Source organism: Cariama cristata, unplaced genomic scaffold (assembly GCF_000690535.1).
Source record: "Cariama cristata isolate BGI_N322 unplaced genomic scaffold, ASM69053v1 scaffold19922, whole genome shotgun sequence".
Classification (NCBI taxonomy): domain Eukaryota; kingdom Metazoa; phylum Chordata; class Aves; order Cariamiformes; family Cariamidae; genus Cariama; species Cariama cristata.
This window is the reverse complement of record NW_009605770.1, coordinates 8,887-23,870: the sequence shown is the minus strand read 5'-3', so window position 1 is coordinate 23,870 and position 14,984 is coordinate 8,887. Positions and strand designations below refer to the sequence as shown.

General features: G+C 44.6%; 1 protein-coding gene across 1 annotated transcript in view; it reads right to left on the bottom strand.

Annotated features, from left to right (window-relative positions):
* The window catches only part of ZNF592 (zinc finger protein 592), a 38,590-nt gene that overhangs the window by 15,205 nt on the left and 8,401 nt on the right, over positions 1-14,984 (bottom strand). Inside the window, exon 3 of the mRNA XM_009696121.1 lies at positions 546-724. Coding sequence (XP_009694423.1) covers positions 546-724 — 179 coding nt within the window. The remainder of the gene's footprint in view (positions 1-545; positions 725-14,984) is intronic.

Genomic DNA, 14,984 nt, shown 5'->3' with positions numbered 1-14,984 from the left:
TAGGGAAAAGTAATGTCTTTTATTAAAGCAATCAATTTGGTTGGAGAAAAGACAAGGCATGCACATTCACACCACTGCATCCAGAACCTTGGGAGCTTTCCTCCATCTGTCTCAGTTCATGAGAAGTGGGAGAGTCAGATGGGCATACAAGAAAATAATCTATGCCCTTCTCATGAAGGCACACATCCCTCAGTCCATTATAACTGAAGTAAATATATGTTCAAACCTTAAAGAAATTTAGAGGATTAAGATCTGCAATCTTTTTGCTGTAAATATCAATCGTGAGATGCCTGTCTGCAACTTGAATACAACACAAGTGTCTTTCTGTGTACAGCTGCCTCAAAATCATTTCTGCTCTCAGAAACCTCCTCTTAAATCCGTAATTCCCCATTTAAAATGTGTTTTGTCATGCAGAAAACCACGCCACGCTGGGGCTACATCCTCTTTCATTTCTGCTGTAAGGAAGACACACTTCCAAAGATCTAAATCCTCGCTTCCCATTCACTCTCGCCATCTTGGCACAGACCCTCTGGAGCTGCACAAACCTGAATCCGACTTTGCGGGAGTAATGCAGGCAGTTCTCCTTGACATGAGTTTGGAAATAGGCAGAGCGGCAGACGGCTCCACACTCCGGGCAGCAGTATGGAGACTTGTGAGCGTGGATCCTCTGGTGAGCACAGTAACTGCACTGGTTGGGCAGCATCATCTGGCACACTTGACACGTCTGATGAAAGAAAGGTTACATTAGTTATTCTCTATTTGTTTTTTATCCCCCTAATTCACACTAGAAAGCTTAAAGGTTTAGAGGAAGCTACAGCACATTCCTCTAGTATTAGCATTAACTCTACTAAGCTCTTCGGCTAGCCTCCTTATCATCTTTTTCCACAACCACCCTAACACCTTCCACAATTAGCCATTCCAAATGACAGTATCCATTCTTAAACCATGTCCTCTGTGGTTTATTTCCTTTTCCCCTAAAAAAGGAAAACAAAATCTTTCACCTCTTAGCTCTGAAGATGTTCTACTTGGTCACTGCTTTCATTTCTGCATTAAGGCACTTGAGAAGAAAAGCACTTTTCTCAACAAGTCACCACCCCACACCAAAATCACCCAAGAAAAGCAGGAAAACTCCATTACGCCCCCATTCAAAACCCTCACTGCTGAATGCAGCGTAGTCCTGACGTGCAGCAGCCTTCCCCACCAAAACCACAGTTGTGTCTCACAAAATTTCTTTGGACCAGATGAAATCTGAACTTTCAAAGACCGCAAACCACGTGTGCTATGATACCCTTATAGAAACTTCTTGATAACTAGAAATGATGTAAAGACTCTTTCTCTCACTGTTTCTGCACTCTTTATGAAATCCATTTCTTTTTCCCTACCCTTAAAAGGGCCACATTTACTATCAACACTGCTTTGCAGAAGCAGCATCATTTACTTGACATGTAAAGTTTTTCATGTGGACATACCATCCCAGTTTCAACAGCTGTCAAACCTCTGCTCCTTTTCACAGGTGTCTCGACTCTTCTGTATTCCTTCAAAGCCTAGAAGCAGCTACTCATCCTCTGTAGGATGCACATTACTTCATGCTTAAGCACGAGTAGAGCTGGAATAAATACCAGCCCTCCAGCCTTGAGCCCTTTAGGAGCTCAAACTCTCTTCTGTCATTAATAAACCCATGCAAAATTACTCCTCTGCTCCTAACTCTAGCTTAAGAATGAACTACAGCAAGCAGCTAATTATGGATTACCAAATCAGGTAATTTAACTACATCATTTCTTCCGCTACGGTTAAAGAAGGTTACAGGGCTCATTAGATCAGAGATGGTGAGAAGTCGTACCAGAGGGTATGTCTACATGGTCGAACAAAGCTTTTAATGTAGCATGTGCTCACACAGATGGGACAATCCCAGCCCTGCAGACTTCACTGCTGACAACCAGGGTAGAAACCCAGGACAGAAGCCCCTAAATCTGACAAAAAAAATAAAATGAAATTAAGGGCCAACTCCATTTTCTATATCATTGCTATTTCAGGCAGCATTTCTGTGATGCTCCACTATATAATATCCATCAGGAACTGTCAAAAACACTGCAGGTAATAGAAAGCATCATTTATAATAAAATGCAAAGCTATGACAAACCTGAAAAGGGGTTGGAGGTGGGGGATAAAAAAAAATAGGCTCTCAAAGGATGAAACTGCAGAAGTTGCAAAAAACATCAAAAGCCTCAGACACATGATCTGAGACATGTTGCAACCTAAGTTTAGAGGAGGAAAGGTTTCCCCAGGAAAGAGAGAAATGGGTGGAAGAAAGCATATTGTAGAACTCCCAGGCACGCACCCAAATAAACTCAATATTTCAGCCCTTCCCCAAATGCTGGTGAAGCCCCCTAATTTCAGCAAGGAAAAACTACTACTGAGGCATGGTCTGAGTTGTGAAATATAAATGGGAACGGGAAAATGGGAAATAGAAAAGCCCCCAGCACCTCCCTGCGAGGAGCTGGGCGGGACCTTAAATTCTCCAAAGCTCTCTCAAATCTCCAAATAAGAGCTAGAAGAAGAAATCAATGTTCAGGGCAGGTTTATTGTGTTTTATGGCATTTTTTCCTAACTGGGTTTTGATTTGCAATGGTAAATTTAACTTCTTGGCATTGTTAAAACAGGACTCTTCTCGCTTTGATCTCGTCTAGTATTTAAGGCAGACCCAGCACAACCACAAGTTGAACGCACCTTTGCCCTTGTAACTTAGCGAGAAACATCTTCTCTCCAGATCCTGCCTTGTCGAAGCCAATTTAGTTTCGAGTTTAAGTCTGCAAAGAAACAGTTTGGGGCTGACCTCTTCCTCCCCAGCATGCCATACCCACTGCCCCCAAAGGCACCCTGGCAATCAGCACACGTTGAAAACCTGAATATTCACTGCTGTGTGTGCTTCTGCTGGATCTAAAATATGCCAAAATCACCTGATTAATTAATGGGCTCCATGCCTAGGCACTGCTGCGTGGGGATGTGCAGGATACGGCAGAGGAGCAGCGAGATCCAGTCACCTCCCTTGTTAGGTGAAAGGCTCAGTGGGGACCAAAAATGTGCTAACATAGGGCAGAAAAGTTTTGGGGACAGCTAGCAAGAGGCATCGAAACTAGTGGTTATCTTCCGCAGGCTCCGCAAGCACAGGAAGCCTGCCAGAGAATGTGTACACACGATACAGGAATAAAAAGAAAGACTCAGCAAGGATAAGGCTAAATGATTTTACTGCATCTGCAGATGCTGGGGAAGAAGCTGGAAGGATTCCCATGCTGACACCACACTCCGCAGGGGGGACAAAAAAAACAGCCCAAGCCTCTGAGTTCAGACCATCTTATGGAAGAGTCAAGAAGTTAGGGAGTAAACAGACAAAACAAAGAGCAATGAGTCACAAGGATGAATTAGTAAGAATAAGGAAAACTGTCATTTTTAACCAGCATTACATCTGTACTTGGGAAAAGTCAATGCAGCTTCTCCCTTCCTGCTTCATGAACCCATCCGAGCTCTCCAGAGGAATCAACAACCACGTGGGTAAGGAAGATCTGACCTGTAGATGGGTCAGGCTACCTGTATTTCCCAAATGGTTTTGCAACACCCTTCAGTAAAGGATTTTAAAGAAACTAAGCTGCCACAGCATAAAAGAGGAAGGTTTTTGCTTGGATAAATAAACTTGTTAGAAGAAAGGAATAAGCAGTCGGTTTTTTGATGGAGGAAGATCCCCAGGAAGTTCTGCTGGGATTTAGGCTCTTCAAAATAGTCTCAAAGTATCTGGGAAAGGGAAATGAGCTGCGAAACAGCAAAGAGTGATGATCATAACTCAGTAACTCAGCACGTTACAGATAAGAACTGACCACAAAGAAATGCAAAAAGACCATGCAGGACTGAGTGACTGCAAAATAAAATGGCAGGTTGTATTTTTCCAATGAATCAACCACGGAATACAGTAGAGCTGAACAAGGTTCAGTGGAGGAAAAAAAAAAATAGAACCAGCATCTTTATGCTCACGCTCATCCTTTTCTTAACACCTGTAGAAGATGCGAGGCCAGAAATCCTGCCCAGAGGTATTATATGAGGGAGGGTCTACTTGTCCATTTTACACCAGGAGCTGCGGCATTTGTCACAAGCAAACAGGCAGTCGCATGTGGGCTTCCTCGCTGAAGGCTTCATCTTGGAGCCAGAGTGGCTTTTTCTTTTGCAAGTCTTCTGCTTTGTATGAGAAATTGTAACTTGGTTCCAGATGTCACATTTTTATCTCTCTCCTAGTTTTCCATGACTTTTCAAAGAAGTCTGGCAGCAATTTGAGACATTCATTAGTCAGTTAATTCTAAAGCATATTACCAGGATATGATTCTGAGTTGTGTAATGTCTGTGGTTTTCATATACTCCTATAGACTACACTTTAATCAAGAGTTAGTTATTACAATTTTTCTTTAATTCTGGTTCGCCTGCCACATTTCACTTGGGCTTTTCTTCCAGATGTCACATTCACGCGCACACACACGCACGCGAATTCTCAGAAGCTCAGCCACTTCAGAATACTTGATTTTATTCCCATTTTTACTTATTAACTTCTTCAGAAGAGGAAAAATATTAAAATACTCATTGAAGTAGAGCGAAGGTTGAAAAAACGTACTGCTCCAAAAAAGTTTGTCTATTAAACCCAACCCTGTGGCCACAGAGGTGTTTGCAAATTAAGAAATTTATAGTTAACACAGTTTTGCTCTGGAAAGTGCCTGCCTAGAGGCAGCACCATTAACGTTTCTGTTTCATTGAAAGGATTGACTACACGACTCAGCATCAAATTTGATCCATTCATGAGCATGTTTTCCTTCTAACCGCCAGCAGTGCAAAGCACCCCGGATCAGACAGTCAGAGCAAGTTTCCGTCTTCTCACACACAGGCATCACCACAAAATTCCTGCAGGCAATTTTCTTGCTCAGTAAAGCCTGTGAGCAGCAAGGGCACTATCCCCATCAATGCATCACTGAAGCTGAACTTGAGACGCAAAACTCTTTGCCTTCACTTACTCCATAATGTGCAAGCGGAAAGGAAACTGGCTTCAGCACAAGCAAAGAAACTTTTTGTCAGTTTTAGAGTCTCTTTGCTGTTATAGAGAGTTAAGTGATGTTGGTGAAGTTCACAACTATTTAAGAGATGTTCCCAGACTACAAGGGTCCTCCTTGATATGATCATCATGTAGTTTCAACTTCAGCTAAAAACACTGGGCTGCACCAACCCTAAGGCATGGGATCAGGGCTATGAAAGAAGAAAGGATTCATAAGCCTAATGATCTCTATATTAAAAAAAAATTTACTAAGGACTCAAAGTGAAACAGTTAAAGGGGAACAGAAATTATATTTTCAGAATGTAAATGTTTTAAAGAGCGCCTGTCCTTTACATATTCAAACGAAAAATCCCCCTCCAGCGGTGCCCCAAAGTCCTAGTTCTTCCCAAATCCAGCCTTTTACGAGCTTTTATTTTTCTACTTTAGGCAGAGCTGCAGGGGCAGCTGACACTTTTGCAGCCAAGGGATCGCAGGCAGTTAGAGATTAGCAGGATGCTTCTGCTATAAAAAAAATAGCAGCAAATTACTACTTTAAGTTAACCTTTAACTTCACATTAGCTTTCACTTACTGCCTCACTGGGATAAATGCCAGCAACCTGCATCCTTCAGCATAGATGCTCCAGTATGTAGTGGCATGATGTGCTGGCTCTGGCAGCACAGCTGGTCTCAACACCTTCATCTCTGCAACTCTGTGCTCCTCTTCCCCTCCTCCCACTGGTACAACTGTTTGCTGGGCCATGCTACAGTCAAGAGCCAGATGCCTGGAGGATTATTTTTGATTTGGTCTATTTTAACCATCCAGGTTACAACACTGCTACGCAAAATTTTACCAATGTGAGGAGAAGTGGCGAGCAGAGAATTTATTTTGCTGTCCTTGTGATAACTAAACTATACTCCTCCCTAGGCTCTCTTTAAATGAATAGGCATCGCTGCATTAGCATGTTCAATTTGTAGATGAAAAAACCCTACAACAGAAACCCAAGATTATTAATTTGAAGAAAAATCTAGAACTTAACTGATACCCTAAAACCAGTTCATTCAAGTTTCAGTGACAGAATATGTGTCAAGATCAGTCCTAATGTAGACATTTTATCCTATTTAACTCCTATACACTCTTACACTATCATACCCAAGCACAGCAAAGATAGTTTTATTTCCTTGGTTATAGTTACCTATTTTAAGATGTTGACCTAAGGAGCCAATACCACTGAGGGAGTCTGCTTGGCCTTCAGCCTAAAGGACATGACCACGAGACACCCTTCAGTCTAGGTGAGGGTGAACTATTCCCACCCATCCTCTCTTCTGCTATCTCCAGCTTACTCCCCCTCACATCTATTCATCCTCAGCCTCATCATTGCATCCCCCCTCCTCCTGTCAACCTTGTTCACTCTCAATTTGTATTCCTGCCCCTCACTCACTGCCCAACACTCCCAAAGCTAGTGTCCTCCTCAGACCTTCACCAAGACCAACTCACATACACACACACATCTAAATCATCCCAAGACACCAGCATGCTCAAGCCTCTATAAAATAAGGCATTTGACTAAAACCTTATTCCCTGGAAAAAAAATCCCTGGTTAAAGCATCAGTGTACACTTAGAAACTTGAGTTTTAGGAAACAAAGTGGAACTGCAATGGAAAAAACCACCATCACAGATCTTGGACAATATTGCATCAAATAAGCTTAATTCTGAATTTTCTCAGTCTGTAGCTCTTTTCTCTTTATGACCTCAGCCATAATTTCACAAATTTCAATTTCCACATCTTTTCTTCTGACCCACTGTATTGGGTTTACATGGCAAGGTTTTGGTAGTGGGGGTCTGCAGGGGTGGCCTCTGTGAGGAGACACGAAAAGCTGCCCCCATGTCAGACAGAGCCAGCCCCAGCCAGCTCCAAGATGGACCTGTTGCTGGCCAAAGCTGAGCCCATCAGTGATAAGGGTAGCACCGCTGTGATAACGTATTTAAGAAAGGGTAAAAAATGTTGTGCAGCAGCTGCGACAGATGAGTGAGAAGATGTGAGAGACACAGCGCTGCAGACACCAAGGTTGGTGAAGAAGGAGAAGGTGCTCAAGGCACCAGAGCCGAGATTCCTCTGCAGACCACTGTGAATACCATGGTGATACAGGTTGTCCCCCCTCTAACCCATGGAGGACTGCACGCCATGGAAAGGACCCATGCTGGAGCAGTTCGTGAAGAACTGCAGCCTGTGGGAGGGACCCACATTGGAGCTGTTCGTGAAAGACTGTCTCCTGTGGGAGAGACCCCACACTGGAGCAGGGGAAGAACGTGAGGAGGAAGGAGCAACAGAGATGAAGTGTTATAAACTGACCAAAACCCCCATTGCCCTGTGCCACTCGGGGGGCAGAGGCAGAAGAGTCAGGAGTGAAGTTCAGCCCAGGAAGAAGGGAGTGGTGGGGAGGCAGGTGTTTATAGCTTGCTTTCTATTTCTCACTATCCTACTCTGCTATAATTAATTGGCAATAAATTAAATTCATTTCTTCAAGTGAGGTCTGTTTTGCCTGTGATGGTAATCGATAAGTGATCTCCCTATCCTTATCTCAACCCACAAGCTTTTTCTTATATTTTCTCCCCTGCGCCTATTGAGAAGGGGGAGTGATGGAATGGCCAGCCAAGGTCAACGTATCACAGCCACCAATGACTCGCGCTACCTCTTGCATTGAGACTTGAAATCTGAACTCCCAGTTGCTAAAACAATCACTTACTGGATTACACTGAGTTTTCACATCTCCACTTTCAAGTTATCAGTATAACCCCTAAGGCTACACGCACATCCCCTCTCCTTTCTTATGATGGCAACATTAAAGTCCTCTGCTCTTCCCTCCACCCTGCAGGGCTGACTTCTGCCTGTCCATCAGTGGTGATGCCCATCTCACAGCCTCCCAACTCTGCCTCTTTCTTCACACCTTGCACTCCTTTTTGCCTTGCATCCCATCACAGACAGTAACACAGCTGTTTAACTGCCATTTTTGCTATGATCTTCACCAATCACTTTGCTTTTTCACTGATTTTCTTCTTCCTTGACCAATCATTTATTTGCTAATCCCAACTAAAATATTTCAGCTCCCACTCCAGAAGGAAGATGCACAGTAAACTCCTCCTATCACCCCTTCCAACAGCCTCTCTCAGGCCCCATCATTACCAGTAGGTTCTTGCTTCCCGGGATTTCATGACTGGTTTTTGCCAATCTAATGAGTGCCTGCCACCCAAGGGGCAGTCACAGAATGGTTGTGGCTGGAAAGGACCTCCAGAGGTCATCTACTCCAACCCTCCTGCTCAAGCATGTCCACCTACAGCCAGTTGCCCAGGAACGTGACCAGATGGCTTCTGAACACCTCCAAGGATGGAAACTCCACAACTTCCTTGGACCCTTCACCACACCGTGCCAACGCTCGGTGTTTCCTTATTGTCAAAGGGAACCTCCTGTGTTTCAGTTTGTGCCCATTGCCTCTGGTCCTGTTACTGGGCACCACTGGGAAGAGCCTAGCTCCATCTTCTTTACCCTCCTCATCAGGTGTTGTTACTCATTGATAAGATCCCCCCAAGCCTTCTCTTCTCCAGGACGAAGAGTCCCAGCTTTCTCAGCCTTTCCTCATACGTGAGGTGGTCCAGCTCCTTCATCACCTTTGTGGCCCTTTGCTGGTCTCTCTCCAGCATGTCCATGTCTCTCTTGTGCCGGGGAATCCAGCAATGGACACAACTCCCCAGCTGTGGCCTCACCAGTGCTAAGAAGGGAAGGATCACCCCCCTCTTGACCTGCTGGCAACGCTTCTCCTAACGCAGCCAGGACACCATTGGGCTTCCTCACAGCAAGGGCATATTCCCGGCCCATGGTCAGCTTGGTGTCCACCGGGATCCCCCACGGCCTTTTCTGTAAACCTGCTTTCCAGCACAGTGGCCTCCAGCATATATTGGTGCATGGGATTGTTCTTCCCCATGGGAAGGACTTTGTACTTCTCCTTGTTAAACTCTGAGGTTCCTCCTGGCCCATTTTTCCAGTCTGCAAAGGTCATTCTGGGTGTCAGCATGACCCTCTGTCTTATCAGCCACTCCTCCCAGTTTCATGTCATCTGCAAACTCACTGAGGGTACACTCTGCCCCATCAGATCATTAACGAAGATACTGAATGGGACTGCATCCAGTACTGACCCCTGGGCTACACCACTAATTACTGGCCTCCAACTAGACTTCGTACTACTGATCACCACTCTCCAGGCCCAACCATTCAGCCAGTTTTCAAGTCACCTCACTGCCTGCTCATCCAGCCCATACTTCATCAGCTTCTCTACAAGGACCCTATGGAAGATAGCATCAAAAGTGTTACTGAAGCCAAGGCAGGCAATATGGACTGCTCTTTTCTCATGTACCAAGGCAATGCTTTCATTATAGAAGGTTATCAGCTTGGTCAAGCATGATCTCCCTTTGGTGACCTATGTTGATCACTTTCATGCTCTTCAAGTGCCTGGAAATGGTTCCCAGAATTAGCTGCTTCATCACCTCCCCAGGGAACAAGATGAAACTGAGCAGCCTGTACTGCCGTGGATCCTCTTTCTTGCCCCTTTTCAAAGACAGAGTGACATTTGCTTTCCTCCAGTCCTCAGGTACCCCTCCTAATCACCATAATCATTCAAAGATTATCAAGAGTGGCCTCACTGCCAGCTCCCTCTGCATTCATGGGTACATCTCATCAGGACCCATGGACTTGTGTATGTCCAGTTTAAGTATTCCCTGACCTGATCTCCTTCCACCAAGGACAGGTCGTCTTGCTCCAGACCTTCCTTCTGGTCTCCAAGTACTTAGGTTTCCAAAGGCCAGTCTTGCTAGTAAAGACTGAGGTGAAGGTGGTGTTCAGTACCTCAGTCTCTTCCACATCCTGTGTCACCAGGTTCCCCACCTCGTTCAGCACTGGGCCCACATTTTCCTTAGTCTTTCTTTTGCTACTTATCTACTCAAAAAAACCCAACTCTTCTTGTTGCCTTTGACAACCTCCACCGTATTCAATTCCAGGTAGTCTTTGGCCTTCCTACATCATCCCTGCATACTCAAGATAGTGCCTCCACATTCCTCCCAGGCTACTTGTCCCTGTTTCCACTTTCTATACACTGCCGCCTTAAGCTTTAGTTTTGCCAAGAATTCCTTGTTCATCCATCCAGGCGTTGTGGCATTTTTGCATGACTTGCTTTTGTTGGGATGGACCACTCGTGAGCCTGAACAAGGTGGCCCTTTGATATCAATCTCCTCTCTTGGATTTCTCTTCCCTCCAGGGCCTTATCCCATGGGACTGCCTCAAGCAGATCCCTAAAGCTACTCTCCTGAAGTCCAGTGTTGTGATCTTGATTTTTGTCCTCAGGATCCCGAACTCCAGCTCCTCATGGTCACTGCAGGCAAGGCTGCCTTCAACCTTCACACACCCAGTGAGACCTTCCTTGTTGGTGAGTATGAGGTCCATCAGAGCACCTCTCCTCACTGGCTTCCCTATCACTTGGCTCAGGGAGTTATCAATGCTGTTCAGGAACCTCCTGGACTGTTTACGCCCTGCCGGGTTGTCCTACTAGCACATATCAGTGTGTCTGAAGTCCCCCATGAGGACTAGGTTCTGTGAATGTGAAGCCACTTCCAACTGTCTGTAGGCAGCCTCATCCCCTTGCTCTTCCTGATCAGGTGGCCCATAGCAGACACCCACTACAATGTCACCCATACCAGTCTGCTCTTTAATTCCAACCCATAAACTCTCGGTTGGCTGCTCACCCATCCCCAGGCAGAGCTCCAGGCACTGCCTCACATAAAGGACAACTCCCCCTCCTTGTCTTCCTGGCCTGTCCTTCCATCACAAGATTCCACTCACATGAGCCATCCCACCACCTCTCTGTGATGCCAACAAGATCGGAGCCCTGTGACTGCACACAGAACTCCAGTTCCTCGCATTTATTCCCCATGCTGCGTGCATTAATGTTAGACACTTCAGAGGGCCACTTCCTCCTCACACCATTTTCCCTCACTGGCAGGATGCAGCAGACCACCAGCTGCGCTCTCATGCCCCTGCCCATCACGCCCAGAGCTCTGCAGACACTTTTGATATCCACTATGTTGCCCTTGGCAGCATCATTGGTGTCCACATTGAAAAAGAACAGAGGAGCAGGAACCTCCCTTTTGGTGCCAGAAGACACCAGCTTCCAGCCTCAGTTTCCATCCTACCTGAGATAGATTCTGCCTCTGCCTCCAGTTGTCCCCTCCTTCTTGCTCTCAGCCATATCTTGGTCCCCAATTTGCACCTGTGTCACTCTCCTCTTCCCCCAAGCTGGTCTTAGTCCCCCAGGGGCTGCAGGACCACCAGGGTCAGCCAAGGAAGCATGGGCAAGGAAGGAGGAGAGGGTGGAATTGTCACTTTGTGTGGCAGTGGATCACACACTAATTTAAGCAGACTGTGGAGCTCCACCCTAGCTTTTCTTCCTCCTTAGTCTCTCCTCCTCCTCATCCTGATGCTCTGTTTTGGCCTCAGGGTGCAGGCTCTTGTTCCTATCCTGCCACTCATCTCTTTGTCTGTGCTCCCAGCGATCCCTGCCTGGAGCTCCATTCCTTCAACATGCTTTCATCATAACATCCTCCATCCCTTCACTTCTACAAAATCCAGAGGGAAAATTTCCATATAAAACAAAACCCATCCTCGCTAGTACCTAAGGACTGCATTAATCACCCTTGGTTTGGGAGAGGGAGAAAGCAGTGCTTCACGGAGCCAAGGGAATTTTTGTTGATAATCAATCCTCGTGTTTTCTAAATTAGAACATTAACGGGGAGGGGCAGGGGGAAGGGAAAAATAGCAGAGGTACGCTGCTGTCTTTCTTGCTACTTTGCTGATGGCAAATTACCAGTGCAGCATGTGGTCCTGCTACCTTCTGGCAAGTTTTAGCCAATAAATTATAAAGCACTGATTTAAGAGGGGGAAGGAAGAAAAAGGTAGCAATAAAATTGCTTTTAAATATTTCCAGTGCAGGTGATGTGTAAGCAGGATACGTCACGACTCATTGAAAAATTCTTACTGGGCAAACAAAGGGTGACAGAAGAAGAAAAAGAGGGGGGAGAACAAAAGCACAAAGGTCTGAGAAATTTCAAAGATCCTTAGTTTACATTTTGTAGTTTATTCAAGTTCCTAGCTATCTCAGTGGATTTTGGATGGCCAAGTCACAAAAGACATAAAAAAAAAAGTATGAAACATCTCTGGTTACCAGTAGATGGACAATTATGCCCAGAGGGTCAGGAAGTACTTTGAATTCTTGCACATGTTATTGTGCACTGGTCTGCCCTTGCCAAAAAAAACAAATAAGTGCCATCTCAAAACCAGTTTGTGTCTTTTGTTCATTACTTCTGCTGCAAATGTCTTCCAGAATTCACTCCTCTGATGATTACAGACTATCCTCTAATGTTCTGTGTAAATCTATTTCCGTCTGTTCTTGCATCGTTGCCCCTAAATTTAAAAAGCTCTGTTCCATAAACACCACATCAGATAGAGAGCATCCTCTGTATCCCCTCTCACTCTTTAAGGAAAAGCACATCTAAAATGAAGGCATCGGGAGTTGCATGGGTTTTGGTCATCTCCTGTAACTTGAGCCCAGCCTTGAAAAAGGCTACAAAAACCTGCTCGATGCTGACGAATCACCCAGGGCAATCCCTGCAAGTACAGGAAGCACTTCTTTTTTTCAGATTTAGTTTCTGGTAGGAAAAAAAGTACCGCAACCCTCACCTTAATACTGTGTCTACTTCAGTACTGAAGAAGACCCACCCTAATTTACCAGGTCTTCGCCAAGCTAAACTCATAACTCATAAAGGTTTTTTAAATTTCCCCTTAAGGCACAGTCTTTCCATTTCTCTGGTCATTCTTCCCTCACTTATTCCAATTTACCCCTGATAAACAAAACAATACACTCTTCTCCAGCTAGGTTATCTTCTAGCAGTGACAGCAAGTATTAATGGAACCCTGACCGGCACTGCAGATCAACGTACATCCCCTGCACAACTGTGTCGTCTTTGTCAGAGTCTTCTCATGACCAAAGACACACATTCTGCTTTTCAGTCGCTTCATCCCATTGCTACTCGATCTTCAGGACCATCTAGGTCCTCCTGTAAAATATTCCCAATTTTCCATGATTTCTTTCTTTGTTGGTTCAGCAAATTTTATCTACACATCCATCCTCCAAGGTCTTTAGTACAAACATTAACTGCAGAGGTATCCTAAAGCCATCCTGTGGGAGGTCTCACAAGCAACCCATCCTCACTTGCAGTTCCCTCTCTTTTACCTGATTCTGCTCCAATCTCGTAATTCAACTTCTTCAGTACAGCTGTTCCCCACTCCAACAACCATCTCATTGAACATCAAGGAGATTAGGATCTACCCATTTCTCCACTCCAAAAATAAATTATAGATGATGTATATCAGATTAATTTGGTATAAACTACACCTATTTAATTATCCTTTTTTCCCCAAAATAATCTTGCCCTAGAACGTAGCACCACTGTAGTCAGACCAAACAGACCTGAAGTTACACAAAGCATCTGCTACCACCTTTTGAACACCTGGACAAGCATAATGCCTACATGCAGCACAGCTTCTAGTCTGAACAAAATCCAACCTACCAGATATTCAAATTCACATACTGCTTTCTTCTTGCAGTTCTGCGATCGAAAAGCAGTAAACAGATCCCATCAAGTGACTTGATTCACAAGCTTGCAAAAATTGCAAAATTGGCCTCACTAGTTTCCAAAACAAGGCAAAGTAACTGTGATCTGTTAAGATCCGCTCAAAACATACAGCCAGTAAATCCAGTTCTTTCTATTTCCGAAGTGGATTAGCTCACAGTTCACAAAGCCCGTATCCTCACTGTAAGCCACAGAGATCCCACTGTGGTATTTGGCTGAGGTCAACCGCCTTCATCTTACGCATATTCTACATAAAAGTAAGTCAGGTAGGATTTCTCTGCTGTACTTTGAACAACTGCAATCATGTAGCTGCTGTAAGTCTAAAATGTAATATTAAGGTCAAGCTCTCAATCATTTTTCTAAAGGTCTTTCCACTCCATCTTCTCAACCACAGGACCATCCCCCTCTTTTCCTCTCACTTGCTCCAAATCTCCTCCTTTCCCTGCTGTACAGACCACATCCACATCTTCCTTCCTTCCTCCAAAACAACTGTGACTCAGCTATGTCATTCTCATTTTGGCCACACCTAGGAAACTCATGTACCCGTTATCTGTCCTATTAACATGGGCTTTATCCAAGGCCATTCAGAAATATAAGACCAAGTATGTCCCAAGTCAGCAACTGGAACAAACAGAAAACCCAACAATCATCTTTTAAACAGTTATGGGACATGTAAAGACATCAAAGTAATTCACAAAGTCATAGTAAGAAATTCCAATTAAAGTGAGAAGTCTTAAGTATCAACACAGGATAAGTCTTCTCGTGGAGCAGAGCCAGCTTTGGCTGTTCCCCCCTCTCCAATCCAATCATTCCTGCCTCTTACTGCTTGTCCTTCAGCTTCTGAATAACTGAAAACATCATATTGAGAGAGATGTCTTTTTCCTGCTATTTCTTTTCTTCACCAACCCTGTTGGATCAACTCTTCCTTCTTAACAAGGTGACATACCCATTCCTTATGAGGTCTAAAAAGGTTTCTGAGTTAAATGCACTTTAAAAAGTCTGCTTGGTTTCTCAAGTTATGGTCACATTAGATGTGCATATTTTGGTTAATAATCCAGATTTGGTGTCATTTAATGGAAGAGCTTCTAAGAACATAGATCAAAAATCCACCTAGCTTATTTTCCATAGGTCAGGGATCTCCATCTTCTAGTACAAATCCAGGTGCTGCAGATAAATCACTTTTACCCTTT